Here is a 17,891-nt window from a genome sequence, read left to right on the forward strand (position 1 = left end):
TATGTCTTCACCCATTTATTTTACATTAAGAAATATGTACTTGTACATTTGAAACAACCACGGCGGCATCAGTAATTTAACAAACATTCACATACGATTGCAGCTGGTTTATTCAATGTATCGATACACTTACGCTTATTCGTGGCCATTCACACAGAATTAGTCGTTTACAGTCTCTGAAAATAGCCTGCATCAGGCAATGCGATTTTTTTTTTTTTTTTTTTTTTTTTTCAAAAATATGTAACGGAAAACAAAGCAAGCATGTAAGAAATATAAAATATATATTTCATTATATTTTTACTTGGAATAAGGCGTAGGAGTGCAATAAACTTCTTAGCAATCTTTTACATTCATTTTTTAATGCTAAATTAACTGTATAATCAAAGAAATTATTTTATTATTCACAAATTAACCGTATAATATGGAAGTCGGCAGTAAGTTGCAGATTCTGTATATTATGCCGTCCAGATAATTAACAGCCATTGTCAGTCCCACTTACAAATGAACTGGAAGTTCGTATATCAGAAGCATTCTGCATATTTGACCATCACGGCGATAAATACATCGACACACGAAATGTGGGAAATGTGCTACGATTTTTGGGCTGTGTTCCTTCGGAAAAGGAAATAAACGAGATTATTGCAGCAACTGAATCCGTGGAAAATCCAGGTGAAACGCACTTGCCAAAATTTATGGCTCATGTTTCCGTATTGCTTATGAATCGGAAGTAAGGGTTTGGTTGAATTGAAATAAATTGAATATGATTGATTACAAATACATATATTACAGAATGGAACCCGCAAGCCCGGAGAAACTGTTAAAAGCATTCGAAACTTTGGATCCTGAAAATAAACGATTTCTCACTAAAGAATACTTTGGAAAACTAATGGAGGAGGAAGCCGAGAAATTCTCAAAAGCTGAATTGGCCAATATGTGGCCAGTGGCAATAGATCCGATCACAGGGAATATACCATACCTATTCTATATAAATCAGCTAAAGGTAAATAAGTCTATAACAATAAAGTGTAAAATATTTATTTTTATTTTTCAAGCACAAAACCACAATATACGATGTCGCCGATGTAATAAGGGAGGAGCTCGCTGCCAATGAGAAAGAAAAGAAAAAGGAGCGTTCACCGATGCCTCAAATGTTTGGACTCTAGTATATAAAGGTATAAAACAGATGTAACATTCAGTCTTGGATAAAAATTATATGTAATCCAAATTAATGTTTATAATTTATAATATAAAATGAGAAATTTGCTTCGCAATGTAATTTGGTGTTTGTTAATGTAAGTTATTTATTATAATATAATATTATAAAGAATGAAATAATAAAAATATAAATAAATACAGAGAAATATAATTGATTACGTTTAAAAGTTATTTGTGCGCATTTTTGAGCAGTGCTACTGTTAATAGCATAACATGTCAATGCTAACGACTTATGTTAAATAACATTTTGTTTGTCAATCTCTGCTTCTTTCAACTCGTTCTTTTCATCGAACCAACGAGAAATAGCCACGTCAGCTTTTTACGACAACCCATTCAGAAAAGTCCACGACATCTTTGCGAAACGTTTTGGGTGCGCAGAATTGCAAGTAGATTGAGGAAAATTACGTGAGATCGGGCTGAGTAAACCTGGGCAATGAAGAAATCCAAACAGACGACTTATTCGAAAAGCGCAGCTGAAGCAGCAAAAGTAAAAGCAACGCTACCAATGAATTAATTCCGGGTGTATCAAATCAGATAAAATTCAGTGCTCGCACAGATATCACGCCCAATCTAGAGCTACAATTAAAAATGAAAATTTAATTTGCAATTCATATTGCATTGCTATCAATTATTAATTGCAACCACAACACATACAACAACAATAAAAAATAGAAACACACTATGGCACCAGTGCTCCTGTCCAAGTGTGTGCCACTTGGCTCTAATTTGAGTTTAAACACATTGCCCAAGCTGCGACCCGCACCCTTGTCAGCCACTGCGGTGCTGCTAAAGGGCGGGTCGTCGCCATCCAGCTCGGGCTATTCATCCTCATCGAACAGTGTTGCGGACGAGGAGCCCGCATCGATGGCTTCAAGTCCGGCGGGGCCGACAAAGGCCAAAAAGCGCCGTCTAGATCATTTGTCATGGGAGGAGAAGGTGCAGAGAAAGTAAGTTAAACAGAAATATCAATTAAAGAAACCTTCACTCAAGTGTCATCTACCTTATAGGAAACTAAAGAATCGCGTAGCTGCGCAAACCAGCCGCGACAGGAAGAAGGCGCGCATGGAGGAAATGGAATTCGAAATCAAGGAACTTACTGAGAAAACGGAAATATTGCAAAACAAATGCGAGAGCCTACAGAGTATCAACGAATCGCTGATGGCCAAGAATCAGAAGCTCGACGCGGAAATGGAAGAGTTGCGTCAAGAACTTGCCGAAATGAAGCAGCATGCCAAAAATTATAATAACAACAACAACAACAGCAGCCACAGCAACATAGCTGACATCAATGCAAGCGCTGAGGGCTGTGTGCCCACACTCACTGGATCTGCAGCATCCAATGCTGACCCTCTGCAGCAGGGTACACAAGTGGACACACAGTCGTCAGCGCGTGCCTTGATGACATCACGAATGTTGCAACAGCAGCTGAAGCAGAGCAACACAACGGCCTCACTTTGGAGAATTGTGGCGCTCTGCCTTCTATACAAGACATGCTGCTCGTCGACGACGAAGAGTTCGATGCGCGACGACTTGAAGAGCTGGCCGAGAGTCTCCTCGCAGATATCACAGCAGACCTGGAAGCAGGCGGTGGCACATGCCACCAAGCTGCTGCCAAAGATGCAGGCGACTCAGAGCGATTGCCTGGATCAATGGTGGGGACCGCAGCAGAGTGCATGGAATCCGGCGGGCATAGAGCTGATGGCCTAAATGATCATACCAAAGCGCAACCCGTTACGAGCACCCACAACATGGACAACATCAACAACATCAATAACACCAGCAGATTGCCTATGCAGGTGTCAACGATAAATGGAAACATACAAAAGAAAGCAACAGCAACATCAATACCAACAACAACAACAACGAAGACAATTTCAGCAGCTGCATTCCTGCAGAGTGCCACACCGGATACGGTATATGGCACATACGATGCTAAGACGAATTCCATCACCATTGTCATGGACGGCGATGCAGTGCCAGTGAATGAGGCCGTTGAGGTAATCTACGGTGAGGGCGTCACTGCTGGCGATGAGAACACCACAGATGCGATCATGAAGTGCCCGTTGCCAGCAACGTCGCCCTCACAGGTCTACCTCAATGTGATCAACGCCACCGATGATTCGGACGATGAAGCGACCAGCCATCTAAATTTCGAGCCCATTGAGCAGTTCCTGTGTCCGCGGGTCAAAGCCATCTCACCGCTAGCCAAATCACCTGCACTCTCTATGCATTCGGCCACATCGGATCATGGCTATGAGTCGGTGATTGGCTCCCCAGCGTCGACGACTCTGTCGCATTTGGATAGTGACATTCCGATGCACACCGAGGATGACGAATTTCCCTGGGAAAGTAATTTCGATGAACTATTTCCCAGTTTAATTTAACTGCAACTCACATGAGAGGCTTAATTGTTCATTTTTCAAATTGAAAATCCCATTCGATCAGCCAATTCTCTTTTTACCTATATCTCTCTTAACATTGTTAATTTATGTTGAATTTTATATGTGGCTGGCCGCCTTCATTATTAAGTTTTAGCTCGTAATCTACACATATATATACAAATTTAATATATATAGTATACACTCGCAGTTGTAGCTGCTTAAATTGTACAGAATTTATCATCGATATTGATAAAATGCTAAGCTTGTTTGTAAGTTTCTATTTATATTTAACACCTGTTATTCAAGTAGGCTAATTATATATTTTGTAATTGTATCGTGCTCAAACAATTATCCAAGACCATGCAGACCACAAGTGTATATGAATATTCAAAATATAGAAAAAACCACAACGGAAAGAATTGAATTTTTATTTGAAAATTATCTGTGAATAGGATTTATACATGCACATATATGAATGGATTATTGGCCCATATATTATAATATTATATAGTATTATATATTCTGCTGGTTATATATGATTATCCAAAGTACGCAGTTTTTTCATAAGCCGATAATCAAAATCGCGCCACATTTTGATGACGTCACTGTGTAAATGTAGAAGTGCGTCAACACAGAGTTGCCATAGTGCGCCAGTATCCGAAATGTAACGCAAATGACAGCTAAGTATTTAAATGCATAGGAATTTAAAACGCCAATTCACAATAAATTAAATTAAAATAAAATAGTTGATCATACGACATATAAAAGTTAAATATATATATTTCTTCATATATGTGAAAATTATTAAAAGCTGCACACCCCTGTCTTTGAGGCAACAGCTGTTCTTGTATAACACTTTTCGTATAACAGCAAAATATGCGATATTCTAAGAGAGCAGAAATTAATCTCTCAGTTTGCAATTTGTTTTTATTTTTGTCCAACAAAAAAAATTAAGTAAATATTTACAAAAGAACGCTTGCACAAAACAAAAACCTCATAAGTAAACAAAGCGCAAAGTTGCAGTTGGATAACTATCGATAAAATATAAACAAGAATAAAAAATAAGTGCAAATTGATAAATTATGGATAGCAAAGAAGAAAACAAAAGTGCAATAAACCAGGAGGTGGCAGAAAATTTAGATGCAACAGGGGAAGGGCAAGCAGCTGCAATGCCTGCCAAATCAGTAAATGCGGAAGATGAAAGCCATCTGAATATCTCACCCGGCGGCGGCAGCGTCGTCGGCGCCGGCAAAGTAACAAAGAAAAAGAAAGGAAAAGCACGAAATGCTGTGACTGGCAACGATCTGGACACGGAGCTGAAGAAGCTCACCCAACGACGTATCAATGTGGCTGGAGCACCGAAAATGCCACTGAACTCGTATGTGAGATTCATGAATGATCGCAGGGAGCAGCTGCGCCGCGAGCACCCAAATCGCACCGCCTTGGAGCACACGAAAATGATTGGCGAGGAGTGGCACCAGCTGACGGATGAACGAAAGGCACCATATCTGGAGGCTGCAGCCAAGGATAAGGCATTGTAAATTGAATACGAGAAGTTATTTGAATACATACACATTCTCACACAATATGTATATCATCCATCACTCATACAATGTTTTAAAAATTTCAGATATCAGGAACAAATGCACAAGTTCCTGAAGGAGCATCCCGAAATAGTGGCAACCGAATTGGCCAAAGCAAAGAAGGTATTCGATAACAAAAATGCCAGCACACCCAAGGAGAAGGCAACTAACAGCAACAGCAGCAGCGGCAGCGGCATTGACGGAGCCAATAGCAGTGCCACAGTCACCGCTGCTGCTGGCGCAAAGAAAACTATTGTTAAGCACAGTGCAGGAGTGAACAAGCAGCAGCAGCAGCAGCAGCTGAGTACACCAACACCGGACCCGGATGATATACCGCTAGCTCAAGTGAAGCGTACACCGACTCCGCCCGCACTCAACTCCTGCGCCCCTGCGGCCCAGCGTCCGTGCATAGCAGGCGAAATACCCATCTACACGAACGAGTTCATCGAGCACAATCGCAGCACAGAGAATGAGCTGCGCACCCTGCGCAAGACCAAAACCGATCTGGAGCAGCAGAATGCCGTGCTGGAACAGCATGTGGATAACACAAAGGCCGGACATGCGAAAATCATGGCCGAAGTGTCTGAGCTGAAGGAGGAGAATGCACGTCTCGCTACATATACAAAGAATCTGCGGCAGAAACTAGTCGCGACGCTGAGTGGCGTTACGCTGCCAGCCGTGCATCCCGGCGGACTAAACGTGGACAGCGTGGATAAGTACATACATCACCTGGCCGAAATGATCAGCAGCAGCTCAACTGCCTCCGACCAGCAGAACAATGCCATGCTGCTGAAGGTGGCGGATCTATTGTGCAAAATGGATACGTCATCCCTACAGAAACCATGAAAACATCAACGAATCGGGGCGGGACTCAGCGAGGCGGGGAGGCCTCTGTATTAGTTTTAAGTACAATTTTATACACATACATATAAATATGTTCGTTCGCGTCAGTGTAGTTTGTGTCTGCATTTGTAAGAGTAAATCTAGTAAATCAAACCAAAGACTTCACTTCATTAATTTGAAACAAACTAAAATTAAGCCTATAACAAAGCTACGATCTCTCCAAGCCACGGATCTCGTCGTCTTCGTAATCACAGCTATCATTGCTGCGCGACGATGTGCTGCCCATGCTGCGGAAAGATCCGATTCGTGGCGAGCGATAGCTGGGACGCCGCCCCGTGGATTGGATTGCCTCACCATCGCCCAGCTGGCGGCGTCGCAGCCACACCTTGCGTATCAGATAGTAGACTCCAAAGATTGTGGGCAACACCATCAGCGGATGGCAGGCAATGCGCAGCACCAACAGAAACGTGGACATCATCAGGTTGATCAGACTCTCTGCGGAATGGACTATCAAGTTGGAGTGGGCTGGGACAAAGCCTTACTTACCTTCGATCAGCCATAGCGTGGCAAATGTGGCAAAAATGGCCGTTGAAACCGCCTGCAGCATATAGTATAACATTTTGAATATGGAAACTGGATTCGTTAGTCTGACTTTAGACTGGAGTTGCTTTGGCTTGACACTGACTTTTAGGCTAATCCACGGCGGGCTACTCAGTTGATAGAAATATATACATATATATTGAGATCTTAAAAATAGAGAAATTAGAAATCAACTAAAAAGCTAACATAAATTAAAAACAAATATTTACTAGCTTCAAGCTTTATATGTTTTTTTTTGTTTGTTTTTTTTATTTTTTTATTATTATTATTAAACAAAATAGTTCTCGTTTTTCGTTTTCTTCGCATTTAAATTCAAGCATTTTCAACTTGCTTTTTTATTTGTTTGTTTTTTTTTTTTTTTTGTTATATTTTTTCTTTTTGTTTTAGGAAGAGCAACAAATAAATTAAAACTTAAAAAGAAATTTGTTGGTATTTTGTTTGTTTTGTTTTTCAAAATAGTTAAATTCTACATAATAGGCGTACAATTAAAGTTTATAACAAAAATAATTTAATGAGATAATAAATCAAGGGCGCAGACTTCAAAAATTCCATTGAAAGAGGGCATACAATTTGGCTAAAAAGCATAAATCACGCCAAATTCCAAAAGCCATCACTAAAAGTTGGTCAACTCTCACAGCGTTTCGTAAAGTAAGTAGTAAACAGATCTTTCTTTTCTTCATTTCTATCTATTCGTTCGCATTTTCAATTACAAATTAATATTTTAATTTTTAGTGTTTCTTTATCTTTCGCGTTTACTCATCTTATTTCTTAAATGTGTTTAAATCAATCAAGAACTCGCGCAACGAGTCTGCCAAATGAGTGTAAATGAATGAATGAGTATGAGTGAATGAGTGTTGTGTTAATGTTTTTCCATGAGCGAAGTTTGGGTGGATTAAATAAGGTAGTTGACAACTGGAACTGGTTGCGAACATTAGGAATACAATTTCCATTTCATTTCGTTTTAAATATATCCCAAAAATATTTGGATTCTAGTTTAATTAAGTTGTATGACATTTGTGGTCATTTTGAGATGGGTCAAAAAATAAAAGCATATATAATTGGGTAATATTCATGGAATTTAGAAAACAATCAACTAACTGCCGTTGCGAAATGTATCTTGGCTACAATTCTGAGTTATGGAAATTGATAATTGATAATGGGGTGTACATTGAGTTGTGATACTGTTGTAGTTGTGTGGGGGGTTCGTTAAAGGAAACTGCTTATGCTTAGAGTACGGACATTCATTATATCATATTCAAACTGCCTTCCATTTGCCACTTGCCGTTTGTCATCTATCGACTACTCTAGTCCAAATCTATCGGATGCCGTTGCTGATGCTGATGCAGATGCTGATGTTGATGCTGTTTGCAGTTACGTTTCATATAAATTATAATAATCTCATACTTGTCGTCTCAGTAGCTGATGCGAGGATGATGCACTCACCGACGATAACGTCGATGAGTGCTGCTGGTGCTGTTGATGCTGCTGGCGTCAGGCATCCGCACCATTGGGATTCATATTCACCGGCGGCACCACCATCATGTTGCCGGTTTTGGGCGTATAGACGCTGGCATTTGGATCCAGCGTCGAGAGACCACCGCCGCCACCACCACCGTTGACCACATTGCCGGCCACCACATGCAGCGCTGCAGCCACACTGACCGGCACCATTTGCTGTTGCTGCTGCTGCTGTGAAACGGGCACAACCTGTTGCTGTTGCTGGAGTTGATGCTGCTGGTGCTGTTGATGCTGCTGTTGCTGGTGTTGTTGGTGCTGCTGCTGTAGCTGCTGATGCTGCTGGTGCTGCTGGTGCTGTTGATGTTGCTGATGTTGATGCTGTTGATAATCTTGCGCGACGCCCAGGCTGAGCATGGGCGAGGACGGGCCCGGTCCGCCCGATTGTAGCGGAGGTGTATCGTTCATGCGCAGCATGCTTCCGCTACCATGCGGCCCCGTGTTCAGGCACAGCGTGTCCGGCATTACAGCCAGCAGCTGGGCTATCTTGGCCTTGAGATCAATGACCTCATCCTCCTTGGACCGACGTTGACCTGCAACCCAAAAAAGTTTGTTCATTACACATTTGCGTTCCTCTGCCATTCCCCTAGCTATACATACTGTCAGCTATTTCTAGCCGTCGCTTTGCCACGCCCAGAGCCGAGAACAAGTCCAGCTTAACTCTCGTCTCTGCGGATAGATTCTTCTCCAGGGTTGTGTTCTTCTCCTGCATGGTAGCCAGCGCATTCATCAGCATCTCAGCATCCGCTTGCGTGGACTCGCGATTTTGCACCTTCAGTTCCAGCATGTGATACTGTTAACAGAATAGAGTTTAATTATTATATTTAACCAATTAGGTATTTGTTGTTCCACCCACCTCCTGCTCGAATTTGCGGCCATGATCCACGGCCACCTGCATGGCGCCTTCGGTCTGCTTGAGCTCGTTGCGCACGCGTTTCAACTCTTCCTCCATTTGCTGGCGACGCTGCTTGCACTGGGCGCTGCACTCTGGCCGTGCTGCCTTCTCCTCGGCAGCTTTGCGTGCCTTTTTCTCATTGGCCAGCTGGGCGTCAAGAGATTGCTTTTGGCGGCGTTCCTCGTTTAGGCGACGTTCCACAGCCTGCAAACTGAGCATGTCGGCATGGCGTGCATTGGTCAGCTCCTGTATGCGCTTCTCCAGCTCGTCGCACTCCTTCTGCTTGGCCTGCAAACTGGATTTACTGGTCAGATTGACGTCCAGTTTCTGGCGCAGCTCGTTCTCGATTTGCTTCATGTGGCTAATTTCGGCACGATATTTCTTAACATCTGCCTCCAGCTTAATACATGTTTCGCATATCTTCGATACAACTTTGCTGGCAATGTGCGAGATGGCGGCAGCGGCGGCATTGCTCGACGACGAGCTGGTCGACGACGAAACGGAGCTGGCATCATTGTTATTGTTGTTGTTACTGTTGTTGTTGTTACTGTTACTGGCAGCAGTTGCCGCGGCAGCAGGTGCAGCAGTTGCTGCTGCCTCCTTTTGTTGCGCCAGCTGCTGGCTATGATTGTCTTTGGCTGAATTATCCTTCTTACCACGATTTCGACGGCCTGCGGAACGAAAAGAATATTGGATTACAAGATCAGAGATTGGGTAAGCCAATGCTTAGCACTTACCTTTAGGCGCCTTCTCCACCTGAGGCACTGATTCCACGATCGGTGCCTCATCTGTTTCGAACTGCAGGACATTGCCATTGCTGACAGCATTGTGCGTCTTTTTGTCTGCAAGCAAGGGGGCGATATCAATTTGCTTCGAATTAAGCGTTTTCTTTTTGTTCAATGCACCCTGTTTGTCCTTTGCCCCCTGTTGCTGTTGTTGTTGTTGCTGCTGCTGCTGCTGTTGCTGCGGTTGTTGTTGTTGTTGTTGATAGTTGCTATTGCCACTATCCCAGTCTGACTTCTCCTTACTGTTATTACTTGTAGTTGCATTGCCATCAACTTGCTGATAGCTGTTGCTATTACTGTTGCTGCTGCCATTTTTGCCGCCATGCCGCGTGCCATTGTTGTGCTCATTGTCGCCTGCATCGCTCTTGTTGCGATGCTTGTCCTTGTCCATGCTACGCCGATGATTGCGCGAGCCACCGCCAACATGACCATTTGCGGTTGCTGCAAATATAGTTACACATTTAGTTTCATATTTACATAAACATGATTGATTTTTATCGCTTATGGTTACAATGATTCATATGAATGAATATATATAAAAATTTCGTGTGGTTGCCAGGAGACTACGAAGCTTCGATAGCTACTGATTACATACACAAAATTCTAACCACATGCAAGTTGGACACTTTATGGGAATGTTGTTTGCTGAATATAATCTAATGCTAGTAGTTAATGCTCAGCACCTGTTGTTGTTGCTGCTGCTAATGCTGCTGAATTTGATTGCCTGGCTGTCGCAGAGGCTGATGTGTTTGTGGACGCTGACGAAGATGCGGACGATGTTGCGGCTGCAGCACCAGCGGCTCCTGCCGATGCCGTTGCCCCACTCGCTGTGCTGCTCTCGCTAGTTGTGTTATCCTTGGTGTGATGATTGTTGCTGCTGCTGCTGCTACTGTTGTTGTTGTTATTATTATTATTGTTGTTGTGATGGTGATGATGATGATGATTGCTATTGCTAGCATTGCTGCCGGAGCCGCTGCCACTGCCACTTCCGCCGCCGCCGCCACCGCCACCACTGCCAGCGCTGTGATGATGCTCGTGATGATTTTGTGCTTGAGTTGCAGTTACCAAAACACCATTGGCCTGGGTCGAGGCCGATGTGGTGAGCGCTGCCGGCGCACCGCCCGTGCCATTGGGTACAACCACAGCTCCATTGGAGGCAACAGTTACCGCTGTCGCGCCCGCTATTTGTGCCTCATCGGTAGCCTCCTCGGCGGGCAGTGCCTGCTGCAACAGCTGCATATAGAACTCATTCTCTTTAGCAACCTCGCGCTGTTTACGCTGCCGCATACGATAGCCCACGTAGCTTTTGAAGCCAAAGCCAAGCGTAACCACTGGATAGCCAATGCTGAAGAAGAATAGGAATAAGTTCTAGAGTGGGAACATGGCAAACCATTTGTGATCACTCACCAGTGCGCGGCGAACGGCCGGCATAGGTCCAGATGTGGCATATGACGACTGTCTTTCCATCGTATGCCCACCTCCAGGTAGACAAACAACATCCACAATATAATAGTTGGCAAACAGATGCCCTTATCTGCAATTAGATAAGGCGAAAAAAGATCATAAATAAATATTATTATTATTGTTATTAATGCGATGATGATGATGATGATGAGACGCACCTGTATGCCAGACGTACTGCACCCAGACGTACGTGCTGGCCGCAAAGAGCAGCCAATGTACGGGTATGAAGAACAAGCACACCAGATCCGAAGTTATTGCAATGCACACGAATAGCACAGAAAATGCCTGGAGCACAAAAAGTATAAGAAATATATATTATACTATTTATTATTGTACAATTTATTGTGTATTTACCAAGCCCTTGTACTTAAAGGAGTCATGCACGGAGCGCAGCAGCAGCCAGAATGGCCAGAGGAATTCAAATCGGAACATAAACATGAAGTCGGCCACCATCACAATGGCCCAAAGTATTAGAAATTTCATGTATAGAACAGTTGTGCTGAAAAAATTAAAATATAAATTTAAAATGATTACGAGATGCTATAATTTTAAGCTTTTATACATATATGATCAAAACAATCTAGCCCATATTTGATTAATAGATTCATCAATAATTTGATTAGGATTCGAATTTTATGCTCAATTATAGCTTTCAAACACAATCAAACAACAAGCGCTGAATAAATTATCTAACTCAATCACTTCGAAAATAACACACATACATATGACTATAAACATGTATATATGTATATCGTTGTATTTAAAAATAAATAACAATAAAATTCAAAATCAAAATGTAAACAAACAAATAAATGCGTAATAAAATCAGAAACAACGTGACAATCTCTGAGTGCTGAACTCTGTCAGCATTGAGACATTCAGCAGAGCATTCACCAAATAAGAAGAAGAAGCAGAGTTAAGAACTCTTTCTTATAATTAGCCAAACTGATATGTCCGCCAATTAACCGACCCTGACTAAAAATTTCTATTTATTTTTATAGCTATGCTAAATAAATTAATGTGATTTGTTTGTTATTTTCTATTTAATATAATATAGCTTGCTAAAATGCATTATATATTTTATGTGAACTCTAATAACTCTGTAATTAATTTATCAATATCAAAGCTATTAATCAATGTTAAATCGTAACGCATAAAAATTAATATGAATGTGATTTCTTTTCTTTTTTCAAATACAATATAATTTGCATTAAATCATACTCCAATGCAATAATTTATTTTCAATCAATATATTAATATTTTTCTATCAAAATAATAAAAGTAAAAATTTGATTTTCTTTTTTATAAATTAATTTGACGTTGCGCAGGTTAATACAAGTTTTGTTATGAACCAACCATATCTAGAATTATGTATTACGCGATCAGTGCGGTATGCGAATCAGCGCGATAAACTGGATAGATATGTATGTATGCGTACATATATATGTATATACATATATGTACATATAAGAGTTGGGCACGCTTCATGTTTGGTTTGCGTGACACGAGCACGATATTCAAATGTCATAATTTATGCGTTGAAATTGAAGCAATATTAATGCTCACGTACAAGATTTATATACATGTAAAAGAGGCTTCAAAGCTTAAAGTTATCTTAAATATTTTCTAAAAAAAAATAATAATAATAAAAATAAATAAATGTACACATTTAATGTAACTATGTGTATTTACTTTTTTTTCTTGTTCTCATATTTTCATTCGTATTATTTTGAACATATCGTTAAGCGCGCTCATCTCTAATACGTCATACGTAATATACACACGTAAATAGAGAAGATGTGTTGGTGGTATTTGAGCACTTACCTGCCATACATGCCCTCTGTGATTTTGTTCCGCTTCATTGGGCGACGTAATTTGCCACAATCTGCATTGCGCCGCTTCATTTTTACTGCACGTTGAAAATCGCCTTATTCGGTTGGTTGCAATATTTCGATTAAAGAACTTGTTTAATTGTGTTTTGTATTCTTTCCTTCTTCTTTTTATGAATTTGCCTGCCAATGTTAATATTTAATTGTTCGGGCGCACTTCACTCAATCGCTCTTTCACTTTACACTTAATTTATCAGATGGAGATCGATCTGTTGGCAATTATTTAATTATGCTGCTGGGGGTTGCGATACTTTTTGTTGCTTGTAGTATTGGTTGCTTTTGCTTCTGCTGCTGTTGGCGTTGAAGTTGTCGACATCGATATGGCAGCTGCCGGCGCGGCATTTCCTCACATTTCACGAGTACGCAAAATTTACCTCCCGCTGAGCCGGCTTTCAGTTCTTAACTGCAAATACATACACACATACGGACACACACAAACATAAGCAAGAGAGTGGAGATAAAAAAAAAAAACTTTAAAGTGTTTTTCATTTTATTTAAGCATACAAATGTATGTATGCAAACACATACATACTATGTATGTTTGTACATATGTACATATATGCTATGTGATTTAATTCATTTATAGTATCATTGCATTTTAGGCTACAAAACTGTCAACGACGCTGGCATGAGACGCTTTTATTTATTTATTCGAAAACTATTTTTATTTGGTTGAGAACACTTTCGTTTTGTTGTGCGTTGACCGCGACTGCTTGTACTATTGTTATTATTGTTTTTGTTCTTGTTGCTATTGACGCTGCATAAGTGCAAGTGTGGGCGTGCAATTGGTGTTGAAATGCGGTCAGCCTATTTAGTATAGAAAAATAATCACATTTAGCAATACCCGAATCACAGCATTTAACATTTAGCCGTTAAAAACAACCAAAAAATAAAACAAAATAATAGAGGAAATGGAAGCACGATTGCGAACTCCTCTAATATGGATCAGCTGCATCGCATGTGTGTGAGAGATAAATGAGAAAAGTTAACCGCAAAAGCTAGCAATCGTATATCGATTTTTATTGCTTTGTATTTGCATTCAGAACAATTGCTCCTCACACTAAAGCACGGCTCCTCCCAATTTAACATAGCAGGTGACATTCAACTTGAAAGCGCAACGGGCGAAACAACTGATCATAAAAATAAATCAAAAAAGAAAATGAAAAGTCATCATGTGCTGCTGCTGCTGCTTATGCAAATTTATAAACAATACATGTGTATTAGCGTAAATACAAACAAGCTGCCAAGCAAAACAATAACAGCATTAAATCGTCAAATACACACATTGACAATAGGACGTCAGCTAATTGTTGAGTGGCCCTTTTTCTTTTAAATTGCCTTTAAGCCCATAAAAGCCTTTCTTTTATAAAACATTTTAAAAAGTAATCTATTTACTAACTAAAAATGAAATATACGCATGAAAGCAACGAATTGATCGTCACAAACCAAGAATAGATAAGTCTCGAAATTTCTTCTTTAAGATGTTATTTGGTTCACCCTAATTGTAGCATTGTGTATCGAAACGTTAAAATTCATCGCTAAGTAAACCTTCATAGCGGTAAATTATCTTTCTAATCTTTTTTTTTAGTTAACTGAATTTTGTTACTAGTTTATCTGCTTTGGTTTTAATTTTGAAAGGTTTTTTTTTTTAGCTGAGTATCAAGTCAAAAATAATTAAATTGCTTCCTGCTCATTATTTCAAGTGGATTCACTTAGGCGGCAACCAAAAAAATGTCTCCCACGATAAGATTATAGAAAAGAATTTTCATGCTGATATGCGTATCAGTTCATTAACGATGCAGCTTCATTTCCAATATTAGGGGAATTCGCCTAAGTGTATTTTATTCTGATTTGAGTGCGAGCTACAGTTCAATTCAATTTTATATGTGTGTGAGTATGTGTATGGAGAGAAAAGGAATGAAGCGGGAATTGCACGCGCCTCAACATGTGGATGCTGCCCGGTAAGTTGAATGATTGTGTGACCCATACACAGACGCAATTACACAAACACACAGGCATCATCAATCCGTTTTATATTCTAGCCACACTGCGACTGCGCTGAAAACACACACACACGTACATGTGTACATGTACAGACATTTTGGACGGAAGCGGAACTATGTATGCAGATTTTAAGGAAGCTGTTTCCCAGCAGAGAATCCATTCTTGCGCATGTGTTTTGACTGTGTGTGAGTGTGTGGGCTGAGTACACGCATACATACATATAAAAGCGTTTATAAATAGCATCCAAAAGTGGAGCGCATCATACAAGAGCATGAAACTGACACAACAACGGTAACGGAAGCTAAGCTTACTGATGACGTCTGGCTTCACATTAAAATACACACCTGCATAGTATGCATGTATGTGTGCATGAGTCTATGGATGTATGAGGAGGAAAGGTAAACCTATTGACAGACAGCTAAGCAATTGCCTATAGTTATAATCAAGAATACGATTGACAAATAAGTTTAGTCGAATTAAAAATGAGTAATATTACATTTTCAAGGAAAGTTGATTTTGACACTTAATAAATATTCGATATATTAATCATAAACTGTAAGCTGCTTATTGCACACACGTGGACTGTCTGTTTTGCTGAGAGCATGCCTAACATACTGTTACTTCACTGTTAAGTCCTGAATTCTAACAGATGAATGCTTAGTTTAGTTTGTCTGCACTTTCAAACTCTAAACTAGAATTGGTCAAACACACACACACGTAGATATATAGAGGAAGCTGTTGCGATCAAATTGTCTGGGCCTCAAATGTACAGCTGTTTTGCGATACCTAAAAACAACAACAATAACTTTGCCACAGCCAAACAATTGTTAAAGAACTTAAACTTTAACAACATATTCGAATGTGAAAAATTATTTGGATTATTATTTATTTATTTATTTATTTTTTTTTTTTTTTCGTATATTTCAGAAACATTTTAGAAGGTATGGGAGTAACTAATATTTCATTGACACCGGTGTCGATTTGATAATAGTAATCTGTTTATGGCTTGCATTAAATATACATATGTACACCGCACTAAAAACTGTCGAAGCAACAACAATAGCTTATCGAAAAGTGAAAAGTTGATCAAAATACACAGCGGGGACTATGTGGACTGCGACTACGACTGTTGCGGTTGAAACTGAGTCTATGGCTGCTATTTTGGGGGTGGTGATGGTGGTGGTGGGGTAAAGATTGGGGGTTTGCTGTCGAACAGCATCCACATCCACATCTGCAGACTGAAAGCAACAAGAGAGCGCGCTTACAGGAAAAGAAACAAGGATGCTGCTCCTAGATGCTGAAGCCAGCTGCCGACGTCGTCAGCGGTTACGTTGCTTTTTCGCATTACATTCAAGCACACACACACACACGCACAAACAGAAACACGAAACATCGAAACAGCCTGTGTGCGTGTTGCGCATGTATGTGTGGTTTGTTGGCGGCGGTCCCTATGTATGCACGGACATATTAATGTACATATTTTACACTCTGAATATACACGCGCGCTCTTTTATATACATATATATGCATGTATGAAAGTCTATATTTTTAATAAATACATGTATGCAAAATTCTACATGCATAAACATGTTTATTTTTTGTTTTTCTATTTATTTACTTTTTTTTTTTTGTATTTAGCATACAGTTTCACAAGACTGTATATTGGCTGCGCGCAGCTCTCTGACTTTTGCAGCTTCCACTGTATTATCGACAATTAAATAGAGTAGCTAACGTGTTCCGCTGTTACTATAACACAATTTATATATTGGATGTTTTAGAAAATTTTGCACATTTCTTACAACAGCCTCACATCTACATAAATATACTTGTGTATGCACACGTACGTGTGTATGTGTATGCGTATACACTCATATGTGTAAATTCTTTGGCACAGAGAAACCAAAATTTTTCTTTCGCACGTCGTTCGGCGTTGCTTGAAGCTTAAAACAATTAATTACCGAATTTGAGCATATATTTTTAGTGCTTTTTCAAATGCATCAATTTTTAAAACATTCATAAATATTATTGATTAGCTTTTTTACGTTTTTTTTTTACCGAATCGAAAATTCACGCTCTAAAATGACGCGCACACACACATATAGCTGCAAAGACTTTTTATTTATGAAAAATACCAAACAGAAATGTTGCTTAACAGTGCTAATAACATTAACATTTCGGAACTAGCTAACAGTGAACGATATTTTGTATATACGAACTAGATCCAACGATTATTATTTAAATTAAAAAAACCACTAATGGAGGTTTAAATAAATTGTCAACACTCCAATAATTTAGTTCGTAATTGTATGGGTCCCTTAGTTTGAATATGCTTCTTTCAGCTATTGCTTTTCAGTCAGGGGAATCAGCCGAAGCTATCGATATCTACAGGACACACAAAAGCTTTAAAAAGCTATAATAAATAGGATAATTATAAGCAGCTTGAGTGTTGTAAATCTTAGGTTTATCGACATATTTAAACTAACAAATTGAGCTAAAAAAAATTTATAAATAAGTTTCATAGTTAAGTTAATACAAATATATGAAAGAGATAAAGTATAAATGAAGTAGTCATAAATCCATAGTAAGGAAATATTTCTTTTATATATGTACATCTATACATACATATGTATATATTTATAATCATCAAATATAAAAAACAACTCCTGCAAGAATAATATGCCAAATTACTTACTTTATTTGATTAAAACGCTTACAAT

The 17,891-nt window shown here is 39.7% G+C and overlaps 6 protein-coding genes across 7 annotated transcripts; 4 read left to right on the top strand and 2 right to left on the bottom strand.

Moving 5' to 3' along the window:
* The first annotated feature begins 273 nt into the window (after window positions 1-273).
* Window positions 274-1,276, top strand: LOC108615125 (dynein regulatory complex protein 8). The gene is made up of 4 exons (XM_018009368.2): window positions 274-434; window positions 490-727; window positions 790-1,000; window positions 1,053-1,276. Exons 1-4 carry the CDS (start codon window positions 422-424, stop codon window positions 1,161-1,163), a joined length of 573 nt encoding a protein of 190 aa, XP_017864857.1. The 5' UTR covers window positions 274-421; the 3' UTR covers window positions 1,164-1,276.
* Window positions 1,277-1,490: 214 nt separating this feature from the next.
* On the top strand, window positions 1,491-4,015 carry LOC108616483 (X box binding protein 1). Its single transcript, XM_018011700.2, has 2 exons — window positions 1,491-2,162; window positions 2,223-4,015. The coding sequence occupies exon 2, from the start codon at window positions 2,706-2,708 to the stop codon at window positions 3,597-3,599; it is 894 nt and encodes a 297-aa protein (XP_017867189.2). The 5' UTR covers window positions 1,491-2,162; window positions 2,223-2,705; the 3' UTR covers window positions 3,600-4,015.
* Window positions 1,897-2,644, top strand: LOC149268572 (uncharacterized). Its single transcript, XM_089470002.1, has 3 exons — window positions 1,897-2,162; window positions 2,223-2,597; window positions 2,641-2,644. The coding sequence occupies exons 1-3, from the start codon at window positions 1,897-1,899 to the stop codon at window positions 2,642-2,644; spliced, it is 645 nt and encodes a 214-aa protein (XP_089326128.1).
* Window positions 4,016-4,678: 663 nt separating the features above from the next.
* On the top strand, window positions 4,679-6,180 carry Hmg-2 (High mobility group protein 2). The gene is made up of 2 exons (XM_018011701.2): window positions 4,679-5,133; window positions 5,227-6,180. The coding sequence occupies exons 1-2, from the start codon at window positions 4,679-4,681 to the stop codon at window positions 6,023-6,025; spliced, it is 1,254 nt and encodes a 417-aa protein (XP_017867190.1). The 3' UTR covers window positions 6,026-6,180.
* On the bottom strand, window positions 6,039-6,701 carry LOC108616490 (uncharacterized). The gene is made up of 2 exons (XM_018011709.2): window positions 6,569-6,701; window positions 6,039-6,517 (listed from the first exon to the last, which is right to left on the bottom strand). The coding sequence occupies exons 1-2, from the start codon at window positions 6,639-6,641 to the stop codon at window positions 6,231-6,233; spliced, it is 360 nt and encodes a 119-aa protein (XP_017867198.1). The 5' UTR covers window positions 6,642-6,701; the 3' UTR covers window positions 6,039-6,230.
* Window positions 6,702-7,107: 406 nt separating this feature from the next.
* On the bottom strand, window positions 7,108-17,300 carry LOC108616481 (uncharacterized). 2 transcript variants are annotated; one of them, XM_018011697.2, is made up of 11 exons: window positions 17,133-17,300; window positions 13,106-13,573; window positions 11,636-11,780; window positions 11,440-11,566; window positions 11,225-11,351; window positions 10,501-11,162; window positions 9,938-10,258; window positions 9,770-9,874; window positions 8,994-9,703; window positions 8,738-8,930; window positions 7,108-8,670 (listed from the first exon to the last, which is right to left on the bottom strand). In XM_018011697.2, exons 2-11 carry the CDS (start codon window positions 13,183-13,185, stop codon window positions 8,114-8,116), a joined length of 3,027 nt encoding a protein of 1,008 aa, XP_017867186.1. In that variant the 5' UTR covers window positions 13,186-13,573; window positions 17,133-17,300; the 3' UTR covers window positions 7,108-8,113. The 2 variants fall into 2 exon arrangements, with proteins under 2 accessions (XP_017867186.1, XP_017867185.1); XM_018011696.2 differs by having other exon boundaries at window positions 9,770-10,258.
* Window positions 17,301-17,891: the final 591 nt, after the last annotated feature.

Source organism: Drosophila arizonae, chromosome 5 (assembly GCF_054131065.1).
Source record: "Drosophila arizonae isolate 15081-1271.41 chromosome 5, UAZ_ARI_1.0, whole genome shotgun sequence".
Taxonomy (NCBI): Eukaryota; Metazoa; Arthropoda; class Insecta; order Diptera; family Drosophilidae; genus Drosophila; species Drosophila arizonae.

Excerpts from the sequence above, each read along its gene's own strand:
- LOC108615125 (XM_018009368.2), top strand. Across the intron at positions 728-789 it reads GTATTGCTTATGAATCGGAA|AATGGAACCCGCAAGCCCGG; the intron begins GTAAGGGTTTGG and ends CATATATTACAG. Across the intron at positions 1,001-1,052 it reads TCTATATAAATCAGCTAAAG|CACAAAACCACAATATACGA; the intron begins GTAAATAAGTCT and ends TTATTTTTCAAG.
- LOC149268572 (XM_089470002.1), top strand. The coding sequence starts at position 1,897 with ATGGCACCAGTGCTCCTGTCCAAGTGTGTGCCACTTGGCTCTAATTTG. Across the intron at positions 2,163-2,222 it reads GAGGAGAAGGTGCAGAGAAA|GAAACTAAAGAATCGCGTAG; the intron begins GTAAGTTAAACA and ends TCTACCTTATAG.
- LOC108616483 (XM_018011700.2), top strand. The coding sequence starts at position 2,706 with ATGCTGCTCGTCGACGACGAAGAGTTCGATGCGCGACGACTTGAAGAG.
- Hmg-2 (XM_018011701.2), top strand. The coding sequence starts at position 4,679 with ATGGATAGCAAAGAAGAAAACAAAAGTGCAATAAACCAGGAGGTGGCA. Across the intron at positions 5,134-5,226 it reads GCAGCCAAGGATAAGGCATT|ATATCAGGAACAAATGCACA; the intron begins GTAAATTGAATA and ends TAAAAATTTCAG.
- LOC108616490 (XM_018011709.2), bottom strand. The coding sequence starts at position 6,641 with ATGTTATACTATATGCTGCAGGCGGTTTCAACGGCCATTTTTGCCACA. Across the intron at positions 6,518-6,568 it reads CACGCTATGGCTGATCGAAG|AGAGTCTGATCAACCTGATG; the intron begins GTAAGTAAGGCT and ends TCCATTCCGCAG.
- LOC108616481 (XM_018011696.2), bottom strand. The coding sequence starts at position 13,185 with ATGAAGCGGCGCAATGCAGATTGTGGCAAATTACGTCGCCCAATGAAG. Across the intron at positions 10,259-10,500 it reads AGCAGCAGCAACAACAACAG|CAACCGCAAATGGTCATGTT; the intron begins GTGCTGAGCATT and ends CTATATTTGCAG. Across the intron at positions 8,931-8,993 it reads GCCGCAAATTCGAGCAGGAG|TATCACATGCTGGAACTGAA; the intron begins GTGGGTGGAACA and ends TTCTGTTAACAG.